The sequence below is a fragment of the Gavialis gangeticus genome, unplaced genomic scaffold (assembly GCF_001723915.1).
Source record: "Gavialis gangeticus isolate Ggan-Ray unplaced genomic scaffold, GavGan_comp1, whole genome shotgun sequence".
Lineage (NCBI taxonomy): Eukaryota > Metazoa > Chordata > Crocodylia > Gavialidae > Gavialis > Gavialis gangeticus.
This window is the reverse complement of record NW_017728980.1, coordinates 13221499-13235037: the sequence shown is the minus strand read 5'-3', so window position 1 is coordinate 13235037 and position 13539 is coordinate 13221499. Positions and strand designations below refer to the sequence as shown.

Below are 13539 nucleotides of genomic sequence, written 5' to 3'. Positions count from 1 at the left end.
AGGACCCAGGCACGTGGGCTGTAAACCCCAGACCAAGGTGCCCTGCCCTGGGGCTGCCCCAGGAGACGCCGTCCTCCCCTGGGCATCACCTCCTGGCCTGGCTGCAGAGCCTGGGCCCTTGTTGGGTGGTGGGGGCAGGAGGGGTCCGCTGGCAGGGCTGGCTAACCTCTGGCTCTGCCTCAGTTTGCAGCTCAACAGCCTGGGCCCCGATGCCTGCCAGGTGATCCGGGACCTGCTCCTGCACGACAAGTGTGCGGTGAGCTCGCTGAGGTGAGCACTGGGGGCGGCAGCCCCTGCCCGGGTGTGCAGGACACAGTAGCCCCCGTCTCAGGTGGTGGGGAAGGCCTCTGAGCCCTGGGACATGAGCAGGGAAGCCCGGCCCCTCCCGCCGTGACCTTCCCGCTCCCCCCAGGCTCTCCGACAACCCGCTGATGGAGCAGGGGGCGCAGCACCTGGCCGAGGCCATCGCCGGCAACCGCTCGCTGCGGCACCTGTCGCTGCTGCACACCTCGCTGGGGGACCGCGGCGTGGAGCTCGTGGCCCGCAGCCTGGCCCAGAACCAGCACCTGCAGGAGCTCAACGTGGGCTACAACGCGGTGACGGACGAGGCGGCCCTGGGGCTGGTGGAGGTGGCCAAGCAGCACCCGACGCTGGATAAAGTGCAGTGAGTCCCCAGGCTCCTTGTCTCCCGCTCAGCCTAGGCATCGCGGACCACCCTGGTAGCACTCCTAGGCCAGCTGCTCCTTCTGGTGCCCCCTTGTTGCCCCTTGCTCGGGGCTGAGCTACCAACTGCCCCTCATTAGCTACTGCCCCCAGCCCCACAATCTCCCTGGCCCCACTCCTCTCCCGTGGGGCCCTGTCGATGGCCCATCTCCTTCCCCAGGGCTGCGAGGACCGCAGCCGACGTCCCCCTTGCCCGTCTCCTCCCCAGGGGCCCCGAGGGCGGCGTCTGCCGCTCCCCCACCTCACCCTGCCGTCCTGCTCCCCCAGCCTGTACTTCAACGAGATCAGCGAGGAGGGCAAGCGGGCGCTGCAGGGCCTGCGCACGGACCGCGACGGCGTCAAGGTGCTGGTGTTCCTCACCGTGGGCGTGGACGTGTCCAGCTACTGGCGCCACATCCTGAGCGTGGCCCGGACGAACCTGCCCGTGTGGGACCGCGACCGCGTGCAGCAGCACCTGGCCCTGCTGCTGCAGGACCTGCAGAGCAGCCGGCGCCAGACCCGCAACCCCTGGAAGAAGGCCAAGCTGTGGCGGGTGGAGCGTGAGGTCAAGGGGATGCTGAGCAAGATCCAGCAGGGGGCGCTCTGAGCCCCGCCCGGCCCTCGCAGGCCTGTGGGGGGGGCACAGGGAGGCTCCCGCAGTGCCGTGAGTTTGTGAGGCCTCAGCTCAGCTGCAGCTCCGGAGAGCAGAGGCCACTGCAGCTCCCTGCCACGCTCCACACGGTGCTGTTGTGCCCACCGTGGGGCTCTGCCCTCGTCCACACCCTCACATGCCTCGTGGCCAGACCTGGTGCTAGAGAAACACCTCCCCTCCCTCTTCCCCAGCCACCCCAGACTAGGCCCTAGCAGCGCCCTCATGTGATGGCATCATGAGTCCCGGGGGTAGCCATAACCCTGCTCCCCCGGGCTGTCCCATGAGCCCAGCTGGTGCCCGCTTGCCCAGCGCCCGCTACCCCTCACCATGCTGCAGCTGAGCTCGGTAGGGGCTGGGCATGGCATTGGCCCCTGGGCTGCCAGGTGGGCAGAGGTCCCAAGGAAGGGGGCTGGGGCCAGGGCCGGGCCGTACTCTGTACCAACCCACCTCCAACTTGAGCTGTCCTGAGAGTCCTTGAAACAGCAGCCCCCGGCCGGGTTGAGCCAATATCCGGGCGCGTGCCCGTGCCCAGCTCCGCTCCACATCCTATATAGACCGGGGCAGCATATGGCCCATGGGGGAAGGCCTGGGAAGGGCAGGAATGGTGCTGGATGAGGCCTGCGTGTCATTAAAGCTAAGCCATGGTGCTTCCACTGCATGCGTTATCCCAAACCCGCTCTGTTCAGCTGCCCGCAGGGTCCCAATGGCGGGATGGGGTGGCTGCTCTGGGCTGGCTGGGGGAAGGGGCTGCCCTGCTGTGATGGGCTGTGAGGGACATCGGGCTTCGGAGGCTGTTGCAGGGGCTGGAGCCGCCCCCGGAGCTCAGTGGGGCAGGAGCAGCATGGGGGCAGGATGGGCTCGGGCAGGAGGAGCCCTGCTGGGTAAGGCAGCTCCCAGCAGGGTGCGGGCACTGGGGAAGGACCTGGGCATCTCGTTGCCATTAGGCTGTGCTCCAGGTCAGCCCTCGGCAGGCTGGGAGCAGGGGCTGACAGCCCAGACGCCTGGGTTTCAGCCCTGCTCTGCCCAGGCCGTGCTGGGTGCAGCGGGTTCACCTGAGCTGGGGATAAGCTGGCAGCTCCACAGTGGGTGTGAGCGATGGGGCGCGGAGACTTGGGGCAGTTTAACGATTAAACCCTGGCGTCTTGGAGCAGGCAGAGGGCTGGGCCTGCCACTTCACACTGGACCTTGCCCCCTTCTCCCCCAGCTCTCCCACAAGCCATGAAGCAGACGGGAGGTGAGCCGGGGCCGGGGGCATGGGTGAGGGGCTAGCTCGGTCGCAGCTGCAGCCGCCTCCTTAGCATGAGCGCCTGGGTTTGCTCCTGCAGAAATGGGTGGCGGTCTCTCATTCGGGGGCTCCAGGCAGACAGTTCTCCCACCGCACAGAGCAAGGGGTCCCCTGGGGAACTCGGGGAGGCCTCCCTGGGTAACACCCAGGGGCTAATCTGGCATCCAAACCTGGCCCCTTTCCTAGGGTCCCACCCTCCTCCTAAATCTCCTCTGATCCCACAGTGGCCTATAGCCGAGACCCACCCCCACCCCCCAGCTCTGGGCCCCAGCTGCTCCTTTCTGTGCTCACGGTAGCCGGGGCTCACGCTTGCTGCCTCCCCTTCCTCACTTTGGCTGGCTGCCGCAGCACGGGGCTGGGTCACAAGTCCCAAGCGGACCGGGGCGAGCGGGTGGCCCCCAGGGTCCCCGTGCTGTCTGTGCTGCTGCCTTAGCACTTGCTGGCTGGAGCCGTGGCGGGGCTGAGACTTTCGGGGCTGCCCCAGCCCTGCACTAAGTCGCGACGCGCTGCTGCGGAGGCCAGAGGTGCTGGCAGTTGTTGGGCTGGGGAAATGGAGCGTGTGTGTGCACATGCATGTCCCTGCATGCTGGGGCATGTTGCACCAGTGTCCCTCCTGCCTGCGGCTCTGCAGGTCTCCCCACCCAGACAGACCATAGCCGGCTGTCCCCAGGGCTGGGCTGTGGATCTGGACCAGGGTGGAGAGCTCCCTGGGCTGGTTTTGTGCCCAGCTAGATTGCACTCAGCTTGCTGCCCTGGACAGGCCGGGAGAGGGGGCCAAGCTGGCTGCGGCTGTGAGAAGCTGCCAGTCTGACTCCAGCCTTCCCTTCGCAGGCCTCGAGGACACCAAGGACCTAGTCCTGTAAGTACCAGCTGCTCCCACACCTCAGCTCTGGGGTCCCCTATAGCACCGCGCAGGGGGGACGATCCTTCTATGGCCATGTGGGTCTTTGCAGCTGCTAGGGCCAGTGCAAGCATCATGGGCATGGGGGGGACCCTGGATCGCTGCAGGCACTGCAGGAGCTGGGGGGACCCGTTGGGCTGGGCCACGGGGCAGGCACAGGGTCTAGGGCTCCAGCCTGGCTTCCCGTTGTGTCCTCGCAGGAAGTTCACGTTTAACCCCAAGGATGGGATCGACAACCCAGCTCTGTCGCTGGCTGAGGACACAGGTAAGGGCCTCTGGGGCGGTCTGGCAGCACGGAGACAGGGGACAGCGGCCCAGTGGCGAGCTTGGACTGTCTGGCCCCTGCCAGCTCCATCCTCTCTTATTTGGACTCTGGGCACGAACAAATGCAGACCACGCAGACCAGCCCCGCAGGATCACGCCAGGGCATACATGCATGGACACTCACGTGCTGTGTGCACACGGCAACCCAGGCAGGGCTGGATGTGTTCTGGACTATGGGAATATATGAGCCTACCACTCAGGTTGCCCACAGCTGCATCTGCGCCCAGACATGGGCAAGCATGGCTATGGGTGCACACGTATGCATGGGGCACGGGACCTGCAGGCACGTGTCAGCCGGAGGGAGTGGGCTGAGATCCCCCAGGGCAGGACTCCAGTGTCCAGTCCTTGCGTCCCTGCAGGCTCCCATGGCCCGCCGGCCCCTGCTCAGGGTTGGGGGCAGGCTGGGCACCACACCACGCTCCCTGCCTCTGCTCCCGTGCAGACAGGGACAGCGAGGGACAGCCCCGCTTCTACCTGCTGAGCCGCAGCCCCAGCGAAATCTTTGGCTTCTACCTGCGCACGGAGCTGGGGCACCCCGGGCACGTCATCCGACAGCTGGAGCCGGGGGGGCCAGCCCAGCGCCAGGGCCTGCAGGATGGCGACCGGCTCCTGCAGGTCAACGGTGAGGATGTGGACAGCATGGAGCATCTCAGGGTATGCCGGAGGCTTGCGGCAGGGGGAGGTTGCATTGCTGTGCAGCTTGAGGGCCCTCCCTAAGCCTGGAGGCTCCAGAACCCCATGCCCCAGCTTCCAGGCATCGCTTCAAATCCATTAGCACCCGAAACAAGTTTGCTGGGTCTCAGCCCAGCTCCCAGAAGCCAGCCCTCCCCCTGGTGCTCCCTGGCCCTAGCTGCCTGCCCCACCGGGAAGCCCACGGTGTCAGCCATGGGGCAGCGGCCCTAGGAGCGCCCCTCCAGGGCAGGACTGAACTCCCAGGTGTGGCAAGGCTGGGAGGTGAGCCTGGGCCTTGTCCCTGGTGAGTGGTGCCCCCGGCCCCAGTGGCAGGACTGACTGCGCAAGGGGCTCTGTGGCAGGTGGTGCAGAAGATCAAGGCCAGCGGGACCCAGGTGTCCGTGACCGTGCTGGATGGCAGCACCTACAAGGTGGCGAAGACCCTGGGCAGGGATGTGGGCGCGATGCTGCCGGGCATCACAAGGCCGCGCCTCTGCTACATCACCAAGGACAAGAGCAGCTTTGGCTTCAGCGTGTCCGCTCCAGAAGGTAACGGGGGCTGCGGGGCACTGCCGGCACCTCCTATGCTTCAGCTCTGGTCCCCAGGCTGTGCGCTTCCCCGCTGCTGTGCTGTTAGGAGCCAACGTTACCCCCGGTTCTGCCGCCCCGCAGGTGTGAAGGGCACGTTCCGGCTGTCCGTGGTGCGTCACGGGCCGGCCGATAGGGCAGGGGTGCCTGATGGCTCCTGCCTCCTGGAGCTCAACGGGGCCAGCGTGAAGAACTGCTCCTACGCTCAGCTCAGCCGGAAGGTACCTGCCCAGCCTGGTGCCCGCGTGGAGGCTGTGCCACGGGGAGGACGCCTTGAGTGTTGTCTCCCTCCTGCCTTTCATGATGCCTTCCCTGCCTCTGCCCTGCCCCTCGGCTGCTGCTCTGATCCCCCACCCTGGGCAGCCGCTAAGGGCCCCTGCTACCCACCTCCCTGTCCCCTTCTGTATCCGTCCTTTCCCGTTCCCATGTCTGCTGGTCCCCAGCCCCAGTCACGCCACCCTAGATCTGAGGTCCAGGCACCAGCTCAGTGCAAGGTACCAGGCAGCCTTGGGGCCAAAAGTCCCTTGTCCTGAAGTTCCCCCCGACCAAATCCCCTCTCGGGGACAGGCTCCTGTGGGTGTTCAATGCAGGTACTGTGCTCAGGCGTGTCTGGCGGGGAGCATGGGGGGCTGCGAACCCCATCCGCAGGCTCCCATCAGGCTCCCTCTGCTCGTTCCCCCCGGCCCAGCTGAAGCAGAGTGGGGGCCAGGTGACGCTGCTGGTGCTGGACGCGGCAGACGAGGAGCTGTGCCGCCACCGGGGCCTGCGGGTCACGGCCGCCATGGCCGATGCCTCCCGCCTGCCCTTCCGGGTTAGGAAGCTGCACATGGTGAAGGGCCCCAAGGGCTACGGGTTCCTGCTCCAGGAGGAGCCAGGCTGCAGCACGGGCACCGGTAAGGGGCTGGTGGCGGGAGCAGAGGGCTGGGATCCAGGGGCAGCCGGGCTCAACCCTGACACTGGCTGTGTGGGGGGCCCTGGGCATGTCCCTCCTTCCTTCATGCCTCAGTTTCCCCTCTCTCCAACCTCCCTCCAAGGGGACACTGGTGCATGGGTGCCTTTGGGTTGTCTCTCTCTTTTCTCCCCACACCCTCCAGGGCAGTTCCTGCGGGAGGTGGATGTGGGGCTGCCAGCTGAGCGGGCAGGCATGAGGGAGGGCGACCGGCTGCTGGCAGTGAATGGCAAGAGCGTGGAGGAGCTGGACCACCAGCAGATTGTGCTGCTCATCCGGGCCAGCGGCCCCCAGGTGATGCTGCTGGTCATCGATGCCCAAGGAAATGCCTTCTTCAATGCAGTACGTCCCAAGGGGCTGGCCACGTGGTCCCAGCCCTGTGGGGTCACCAGTGCCCCTGGCAGAGGGGGCCGGGGCATATCTCCAGCCAAGCCCCTTGGCTCTTCCAGATAGGGCTGTCCCCGCTGCTCTTCTACGAGGACCAGGACACTGCATCGGGCACTCACGCCTCCTCTCCCGGCCTGCCCCACCCCCCCTGCTGCAACCCCCATGCCGGGGGGCCACAGGACATCACCACGCAGGTAACAGCACCTGACAGGGGCAGCTCCAGGACTGTGCCCAGCCCAAACCCACCTGGCCCCTCTGACAGCTTGGATGCCCAGCCCCATACCCCGGTCTGCCCTCCTGCCCCCAACTGATTTCCCAGTTTGAGCTGCTGCAGTGTGTGGGGGCCTCGGTTTGGGAGCCAGGACTCCTGGGTGCTGTTCGTCCCAGGGCGGTCTGGGGTCAGAGCCAGAGGCTCCCTGCCTCACCCACCAGTGGGTCACCCTGGAGAGGGGCACGGGGGTTTCTGAGCTGCGGGCCTGCTCTCCCCAGGCAGTTCTGGGGGCAGCCAGGGATGCAGTGACCCTGGTCAGGGGCAGGAAGGTGGAGCAGCAGGTGGCAGAGAGCAGCCCCCAGTTGATGCTCCCAGAGGGGGAGCAGGGTGGATGCCGCAGCTCCTGGGACCCCAGCCTCCTTGCTGCAGCCAAGCGTGCCCATGCTGGGGAGGCTGCTGCTGGGACCGTGACCCTGCTGGGCTCTGGGCAGGTTAGTGTGGGAAGCCCAGACCCCTCCTGCTACTCCAGATCCCCCGCACGTGCATTACCCCGGGGCAAGGGGCTCTGCGGAGGGTGTGGAGCTGGGGGGGCCTGGGCAGCCCCTGCCTGTAGCCATGGCCTCTGAGACTCAGCAGCTCTCACCTGGTGAGGGGGCTGTCCTCAGAAGTGGGAAGGGGACAAGTTTCCAAGCAGAGGGGGATTGGGTCATGCCAGGGCTTTCGGTTCCTCTGCTCCTGCCCCTTGCCCTTGCCCTTCCCCAGCTGAAGCACAGCCCTGCGCTGCCCAGCAGGGCTCTGGGGCAGGTGGAGCTGCTGGGGGCTGCCCTTCCTCTGTGCCATACAGGCATCACCATGGGAGGGCCCAAAGGAGATGAGTCAGTCGCTGTAGCTGCTCTGCGGCCCCCAGCTCTGCAGAGCCCCCGGCGCACGCTTTGCACACACGTTGCACTCAGATTCCTTCCCTGGCGGCACGTCCCAGCGAAGGGCTGCACTGACCGGCTTGGAGCACAGGACATCCTGGCGCAGGAGCAGGGCTCCCCGGTGTCTCCGGGGACAGCGGTGGCTTTGCCTGGGAGGGCACCCCTGGAAACCACCCAGCAGCGGCACATTGATCGCTAACAGGCATGGTTGCCCTGCTTGGAGCTGGAAGACAAGCCTGGCTTTGCCCACTTGCTGCTCACACACAGAGGAGACGGGCTCAGAAGCAGCGAAGCCACTGCAGTCCTGACTTTACTCACAACCCTGCCCGGCCCTGGGGACCCAGCTGGCAGGAGGAGAGGAGAACAATTTGGGTGGGGGGGAATGGGACCGTGGGGCCAGCTCCTTGGCTCCTGGCATCAGCCCCGTGGGGATGGGACCTGACCTGGAGGGGCTCTGGTCTGGTCGGCAGAAGGAGCTGGCTTGGGTCTACAGGGACGGGCCGACAGGGAGCACCTGACCCCCGACATGGTGCCTGTTTCTGCAGAAGATGGGGAGAGCCTGTCCCTTCCCTGCAGCGAGCCCTGGTGCAGCATTCCCCCACCCCCTGCAATCATGTCATGCAAGCAAAGCCCAATTAAATCACCTGAACCGCTGATCACTGCAGCAGCCTTGAACCTGCAGGAATGATCTCGGGGTGAGGCAGGCCTCAGCAAAGGCCCCGGGCTCCCTGCTGCAGGGAGCTAGCTCTGCCCTGGGCTCTGGAGGGAGGTCCGGCTGCCTGACCGCCACACCGGGCACTGCCCCAGCTTGGGAGAAGGCCTAGGGGACCATTGCTGTGTGCTGCTGCCCGGGGCCTGGCAGAGTTGGGCATTGCCCCTGCCCCTGTCTCTGTGCCAGGCCGGGCGCTACATCTCCAGGGGGTTGAGGCCAAAGTCTCGCAGCCTCTCCTTGTTCTCCATGTGGATGGCCGTGGCTTCCTGCTCCCAGTGCAGCTTTGCAGAGGCCAGCTTGGCCAGGACACCATCCAGGCTGCCCTGTGGGGACAGGGGGGAGTCAGGCACAGTGGGATGTGTGCATGGGTGTGTGGCAGCAGGCAGTGGCCCAGAAGCCTAGACACCAGGGTGAGGGGCATCCCCATACACACAGCTTTTGTGCCTCCAGGTCACTGCCCTCCTCTCCCCATGTCTGGGAGCAGGAGGCAGCAGGGGACTCCATGAGCTTCCCTGCCCTTTCCACTGGCACCTGGGGGGTCCAACCTCATCGCCACCGCCCTGCAGGGTGACTCACGTGCAGGATCTGCTCATACTCAGTCTTCATGGTGTCGATCTTGGCCTGCAGCTCGGTGAGGCTCCGGTCTTTCTCGCCCAGTGCCCGCTGACTCTCCTCCCGGGCCTGCTGGCTCTCCTGGCGGCACACAGCTGCAGGGGGATGGGGGTGAGAAGGTGCAGGGCTGGGGGCTGAGCAGCTGCCGGAGGCAATAAGGGGTGGCAGGAGTGGGGGAGACTGCGGGAGCTGGAATGAGCTGGCGTGTCGATGTCCCAGCGTGATCCACAGGCATCGGGCACAGGGTCTAGTCTGACATCTCTGGCAATGCCTAGCGAGGTGGTGCTGCTAGGGAGAAGAACCCACCATGGCAGGGAGAGGGGGGATTTGTACCGAGCTGCTCCTGGAGCTGTGTCACCTCGGCCTCCAGGCACTGGATGCGAGTCTCTGTCTGCCGCTGCAGCTCCTGGTACTGCCGGATCATCTCTGCGGGGAGAACAGGGCTGAGCCTAGCTGCCAGAGTCAAGTCCCTGGCTGTGTCACTTATACACCAGGCACACAGGCCACTAAGGGACTTGCCCGTGGCCACCCAGGAAGCCTGTGGCACACCATCCCCAGTTCCCAGGGCCCGTGAAACCCCATGGGGGGGCAGAGCTATAGCAGTTCTGCAGGGCAAGGAGGGATGGGGGGCTCCGTAGCTAGGTGGGGGTGACTGGGGGTAGCCTAGGGTGGCACGATGATGGCAGAACGGCTCGCCTTGCAGGGCCCTGCATGGAACGGAGCCAAAGGGAACACAGGGCAGCCCATGGCACTGCTCCCAGCCTGCTGAACCCAGCCTGGCGTCCCCTGCACGCCTACCAGCTCTGACCCACCTTCATAAATGTCCCTCTTGTCCTCCCGCGCTGCATCCAGCTCCTGCTCCAGCTCCTGCAGCCGCAGCTGCAGCCCCTCGCTGTCCGCCTTCGCCTGCCTGGCCACATCCCTCCGGAGCACTGGAAGTGACCGGCGGGTTAGGACCCCGCCCTGCACTCTCTTCTTGTCGGCCGACCCCGGCCAGATGCTGGCAGCATTACCCTGGCACAGCTGCCGGGAGCAGCCACGGGCCCCTCCTGGCTTGGGGGTGGGTGCTGGCTTGGACCCTATGGGGCTGCAGGGGAAGCCCACAGGTGGTGTCGGTGAAGACCCTCAGCTGGGTGACCATGGGACCAGCGGTGCTCCCAGCAGCGCAGGGAACTGCTGCGGTTGTGAGAGTCCCTGGCCCCAGCCCTGGCCCCAGCTCCTTGCTCCTGGGCCGATTGCTGGAGGCGTTCACCAGTTCTGCGGGCAGAGGGGATCCCTGCGACCATCCTGGGCTTGCTGTGCCCCAGGGCTTCCACCACCTCGCAGCAGCACATCTCAGATGCGGGTCAGTGCATGGCAACGGTCCTAGATGGGGAGCTGGTCTGTACCACCCTGCCCACAGTCTGCCCCTCCTGTCACCTGGCATGGCTCATGTCCCCACTGCCCACCCAGGCCGGGGGCTTACCCAGGTGCCTCCTGAGGGTGTCCACCTCCAGAGCTGTCTTCCAGGACTCCTCAGCTTTGCCTGCTGCTGACAGACAGAGCACAAGCACACATGCAAGATGGAGCATCGTTGGGCATCGGATGCCTCCTCCCTGGGCTGGGAGGAGCCCAGGTAAGAGCTCAAGCATGTGGGGCAGGGGTTCAGGATCCCCCAGGGCTCTGATCCAGAAGCCTTGGCTTCCCTATAGGCTCCAAGTGAAGCTGGGGTCTCGCCTAGCCTCATCGGGGCCAGTCCGGACTGATCTCAGAACTGCTCTGCACCCACACCGCACCTGGGAAATGGGGAACATGGCACTGGCTTCAAGCAGGATGTGCTGGTGCCTGTGTCCCATATACCCCCGGCACTGGGTTTCCCTGCTTATGCTGGTTACACCCCAGTGGGAGGCGCGGGGCTCGTCAGGGTGGTCGGAGGCTCGTCCTGGCCCCTGGCTCCAGCTGCCTGCTGCCTCTCATCAGCCAGGAGGGGCTGGGCTGCATTGGGATGGGGGGAGCTGAGAAGGGACATGGTGCATCCCTGCAGCCTGGGGGGCAGGACCTGGGGAAGGTTTCTGCCCATGCATGGGATTCCCGCTCACCTGCCGCAGGCTGCTTCTTCTGCTGCCTCCCTCCTTTCTTCCCCTTGCCCTTGGCCTTGGGGGCCATGCTCCTGGTTTGTCTGTGCGGAGAAGTGGACAAGGGGTATTGAGGCTCCCCCAGAGCTTCTCGGTGATGCTGCACGGAGGAGAGGCCAGATGGGAAGGCCACTTCAGCCTGGCATTTCCTGCACTGGCTGCAGGCATGGAGGGAACGGAGGCAGACCGTGCTTGCAGCTGGGCTGTACCATCCCCGGGCAGCACGGAAGGTAAGCAAGACCCTCAGAAGTCCTCTGCCATGGGGCACCGGGGGAAGCGCCCCATCCATCACTCACATCATCCCTCTAGCAGTCAACACCTCCCCCAGAGATCGCTGGGCCCATGCCACAGCTGGGGAAACGGAGGCACAGAAAACAAGGGTGGCGAACCCAGCAAAACAAATCAACCCAAGCCCTCCCCCCACAACATCCTGACTACCAGCGCGCCCTGCCCAGCCCATAGCCCCCCCACAATCCCTCCCAGCCTCCTGTTCTTCTGCTGTCTCTTTCCATTTGCTGCACTAAAACCAGCCACGTGCTGCAGCAGCTCTGCAAGGAGAAGAGGCTTGCAGATGATCATTCCCAATGCATCTCCCCCAACCTCGAGTACCTGGAAGCGAAGGGCGTCTTGCATGCGAGGCTGCAGATTTCCAGCAGGAAATGTAGCTGGCCTGGCATGAATGGCGTTGGGAAAGCCAATCAGCTGGGAAGGCACACGCAGGCTGGTGTCGGGGAGCCTATCCCGGCCTGGGAAAAGCCGGCAGCTTTGCATTGCTAGGCAGCAGGCTGCTGGCTGCTATAGTGACTGGGGAAGCTTGGCAGCCAGGAGCTGGGCTGCAGGGTCTGAGGCAGCCCCAGGGCTTGGCAGATCCCATGTCCTTTGCATCCAAGATACTGGAAGGGGGAAGGCTGTGCGTCGCAGCACAGCAGCTGGGCCAGGGTCAGACGGGCTGGCAGAGCAGCCCACGGCCGCACGCCTGCTCCAGGACCCGCGTGCACACGCAGCGTGGCAGAGGGTGACACACGTGCACAGAGAAACAGCTCCCAGGCTCAGATACGCACGTGCACGCACGCATGCAACCGCGTGGACTCGTGCTTTCTGTGTGTGTCACGTTTTCTGCGCGGAGGCCTTGCTCCTGCCCTTGGGGAGGTCAAGCGGTGGAGCCGGTCATGCAGAGGCCTGCTGTGTGACTGATCCCCTTCGCCTTTGCCTGAAACCCATCGGGATGTCTTCAACCTGCTCTTTCCCACGTGGATGGCACCTCCCCATGCTGCGACCTGCCTTGTTTAGGGCAGAGATGGGAGCATGTGCTTTGCCTCCCTTTCTATGTGGCCTGCTCTCCCTCTGTGCCTCAGTTTCCCCATGTGTCAGATGAGGGCGGGACTCCATGGAGCTCCTAGGTGACGACTCGAGCCAGATCCCTGGCTGGTGCGGGAGCCTGGCTGCTTGCACTGGCTGCAGGTCTGGCCCCATGTGTGTGAGCGAACCACCGGGAGCTTTGCCCGCGTGAGGGTGGATCGGGACTGACCCTGGGAGGGCTGATTCCGGCGATGCCCAGTGCCTGGCTCTGCAGCTGCTGCCTGGACCGAACCCAAAGGCCTTTTCCACCTACCTGGGTTCGCACAGCGTGGAGCACGATGGTGAGACAGAGCGCGGGGAACCAGCATGAGGCCAGCAGGCCGAGTGGCAATGGTGGCACGTGCTTGTGACTCTTTATTGCAGATGGAGTCTAGTCAAGCTCCCTGCAGCACAGCGGTCCCAGCTTGCAACGTCTCATACTGAGTCTCAGCTCCAGCTCCAGTCAGTTTGTGTTAATCTCACCTACCATTTAGCAGGTGAAAGGAAGTCACTGGTCCTCAGAGACGTGGAGAAAAGCCCGATCCCTGATCCGCGTGTTCAAAACGGTTGAAAATGAATACAAGGAGTCGATTAAAAAATAAAAACATCTCACAAGCTAGGGGTCTCGATTCTGATTTCGTGACTCAAGCTCCCCCAAGGCAATGGCACCACAGCCCTGCCCTTCACCTTTCTCCTTCCACAATCTCCCTCTAGCATGGGAGTACTGTGGTTTTGCAGGCTCAGGCCACCTCTGATGGAGGGGGAAGGGAACAGGGGAAGCAGAGAGATGAATTCCAGAAGGGCTTTTGCTTTCGGCATCGTTGTCAACCAGATCACCCCAAGGGACTCCGACAAGCTCCTGCACATTGTTCTTGAGATGCCTTATTAGCTGGCCGTCCTCGCTGTCGTCTGCAGCATTCAGAGGGAGATGGATGGCAGGCTCTGAGCTCTGTGCTGGAGCAAGCAGGTTTTCTCCCCGGCAGAAGAGGAGCTGCATGAAGGCAGATATGGCTCCACATGGGGAGAAAGGGTGTGTGAGATGAGACCCCAGACTCACCTGTTGCTGCTAATGCCTCCTGGTGCTGTGTCTTTGCTGCCCTCTTGGCACTTCCTCAGGCTTCAGGAGCACACTGATTCATAGATTCATTGATTGTAAGGCCAGAAGGGACCCT

The 13539-nt window shown here is 64.6% G+C and overlaps 3 protein-coding genes and 1 long non-coding RNA gene across 6 annotated transcripts in view; 3 read left to right on the top strand and 1 right to left on the bottom strand.

Annotated features, from left to right (window-relative positions):
• Window positions 1-2012, top strand: part of NLRX1 (NLR family member X1) — an 18781-nt gene extending 16769 nt beyond the window's left edge. The window contains exons 9-11 of the mRNA XM_019510349.1: window positions 184-270; window positions 413-664; window positions 991-2012. Coding sequence (XP_019365894.1) covers window positions 184-270; window positions 413-664; window positions 991-1309 — 658 coding nt within the window. The 3' untranslated portion in view covers window positions 1310-2012. The remainder of the gene's footprint in view (window positions 1-183; window positions 271-412; window positions 665-990) is intronic.
• A 133-nt stretch (window positions 2013-2145) lies between these two features.
• On the top strand, window positions 2146-7948 carry PDZD3 (PDZ domain containing 3). Of its 2 annotated transcripts, XM_019510317.1 has the most exons (11): window positions 2146-2588; window positions 3471-3498; window positions 3741-3805; window positions 4307-4518; window positions 4899-5085; window positions 5209-5345; window positions 5813-6017; window positions 6219-6415; window positions 6523-6654; window positions 6929-7158; window positions 7516-7948. In XM_019510317.1, exons 1-11 carry the CDS (start codon window positions 2573-2575, stop codon window positions 7544-7546), a joined length of 1440 nt encoding a protein of 479 aa, XP_019365862.1. In that variant the 5' UTR covers window positions 2146-2572; the 3' UTR covers window positions 7547-7948. The 2 variants fall into 2 exon arrangements, with proteins under 2 accessions (XP_019365862.1, XP_019365854.1); XM_019510309.1 differs by lacking the exon at window positions 6929-7158 and having other exon boundaries at window positions 2152-2588.
• Window positions 7678-11936, bottom strand: CCDC153 (coiled-coil domain containing 153). 2 transcript variants are annotated; one of them, XM_019510337.1, is made up of 7 exons: window positions 11639-11936; window positions 10994-11073; window positions 10381-10443; window positions 9728-9847; window positions 9249-9341; window positions 8880-9010; window positions 7678-8626 (listed from the first exon to the last, which is right to left on the bottom strand). In XM_019510337.1, the coding sequence occupies exons 1-7, from the start codon at window positions 11704-11706 to the stop codon at window positions 8498-8500; spliced, it is 684 nt and encodes a 227-aa protein (XP_019365882.1). In that variant the 5' UTR covers window positions 11707-11936; the 3' UTR covers window positions 7678-8497. The 2 variants fall into 2 exon arrangements, with proteins under 2 accessions (XP_019365882.1, XP_019365873.1); XM_019510328.1 differs by lacking the exon at window positions 11639-11936 and having other exon boundaries at window positions 10994-11533.
• Window positions 11193-12948, top strand: LOC109292786. Its single transcript, XR_002096181.1, has 3 exons — window positions 11193-11259; window positions 11920-12669; window positions 12862-12948. It is a non-coding gene; the product is annotated as an uncharacterized LOC109292786 (long non-coding RNA).
• Window positions 12949-13539: the final 591 nt, after the last annotated feature.

Bases quoted from the DNA above. Each gene is read 5' to 3' on its own strand.
- PDZD3 (XM_019510317.1), top strand. The intron at 3,806-4,306 runs GTAAGGGCCTCT...GCTCCCGTGCAG, and splicing joins GTCGCTGGCTGAGGACACAG to ACAGGGACAGCGAGGGACAG. The intron at 5,346-5,812 runs GTACCTGCCCAG...CCCCCGGCCCAG, and splicing joins ACGCTCAGCTCAGCCGGAAG to CTGAAGCAGAGTGGGGGCCA.
- CCDC153 (XM_019510328.1), bottom strand. From the start codon at position 11,318: ATGGATGGGGCGCTTCCCCCGGTGCCCCATGGCAGAGGACTTCTGAGG. The intron at 9,342-9,727 runs GTGGGTCAGAGC...TTCTCCCCGCAG, and splicing joins CAAGAGGGACATTTATGAAG to AGATGATCCGGCAGTACCAG. The intron at 8,627-8,879 runs GTGAGTCACCCT...CTGTCCCCACAG, and splicing joins AGTATGAGCAGATCCTGCAC to GGCAGCCTGGATGGTGTCCT.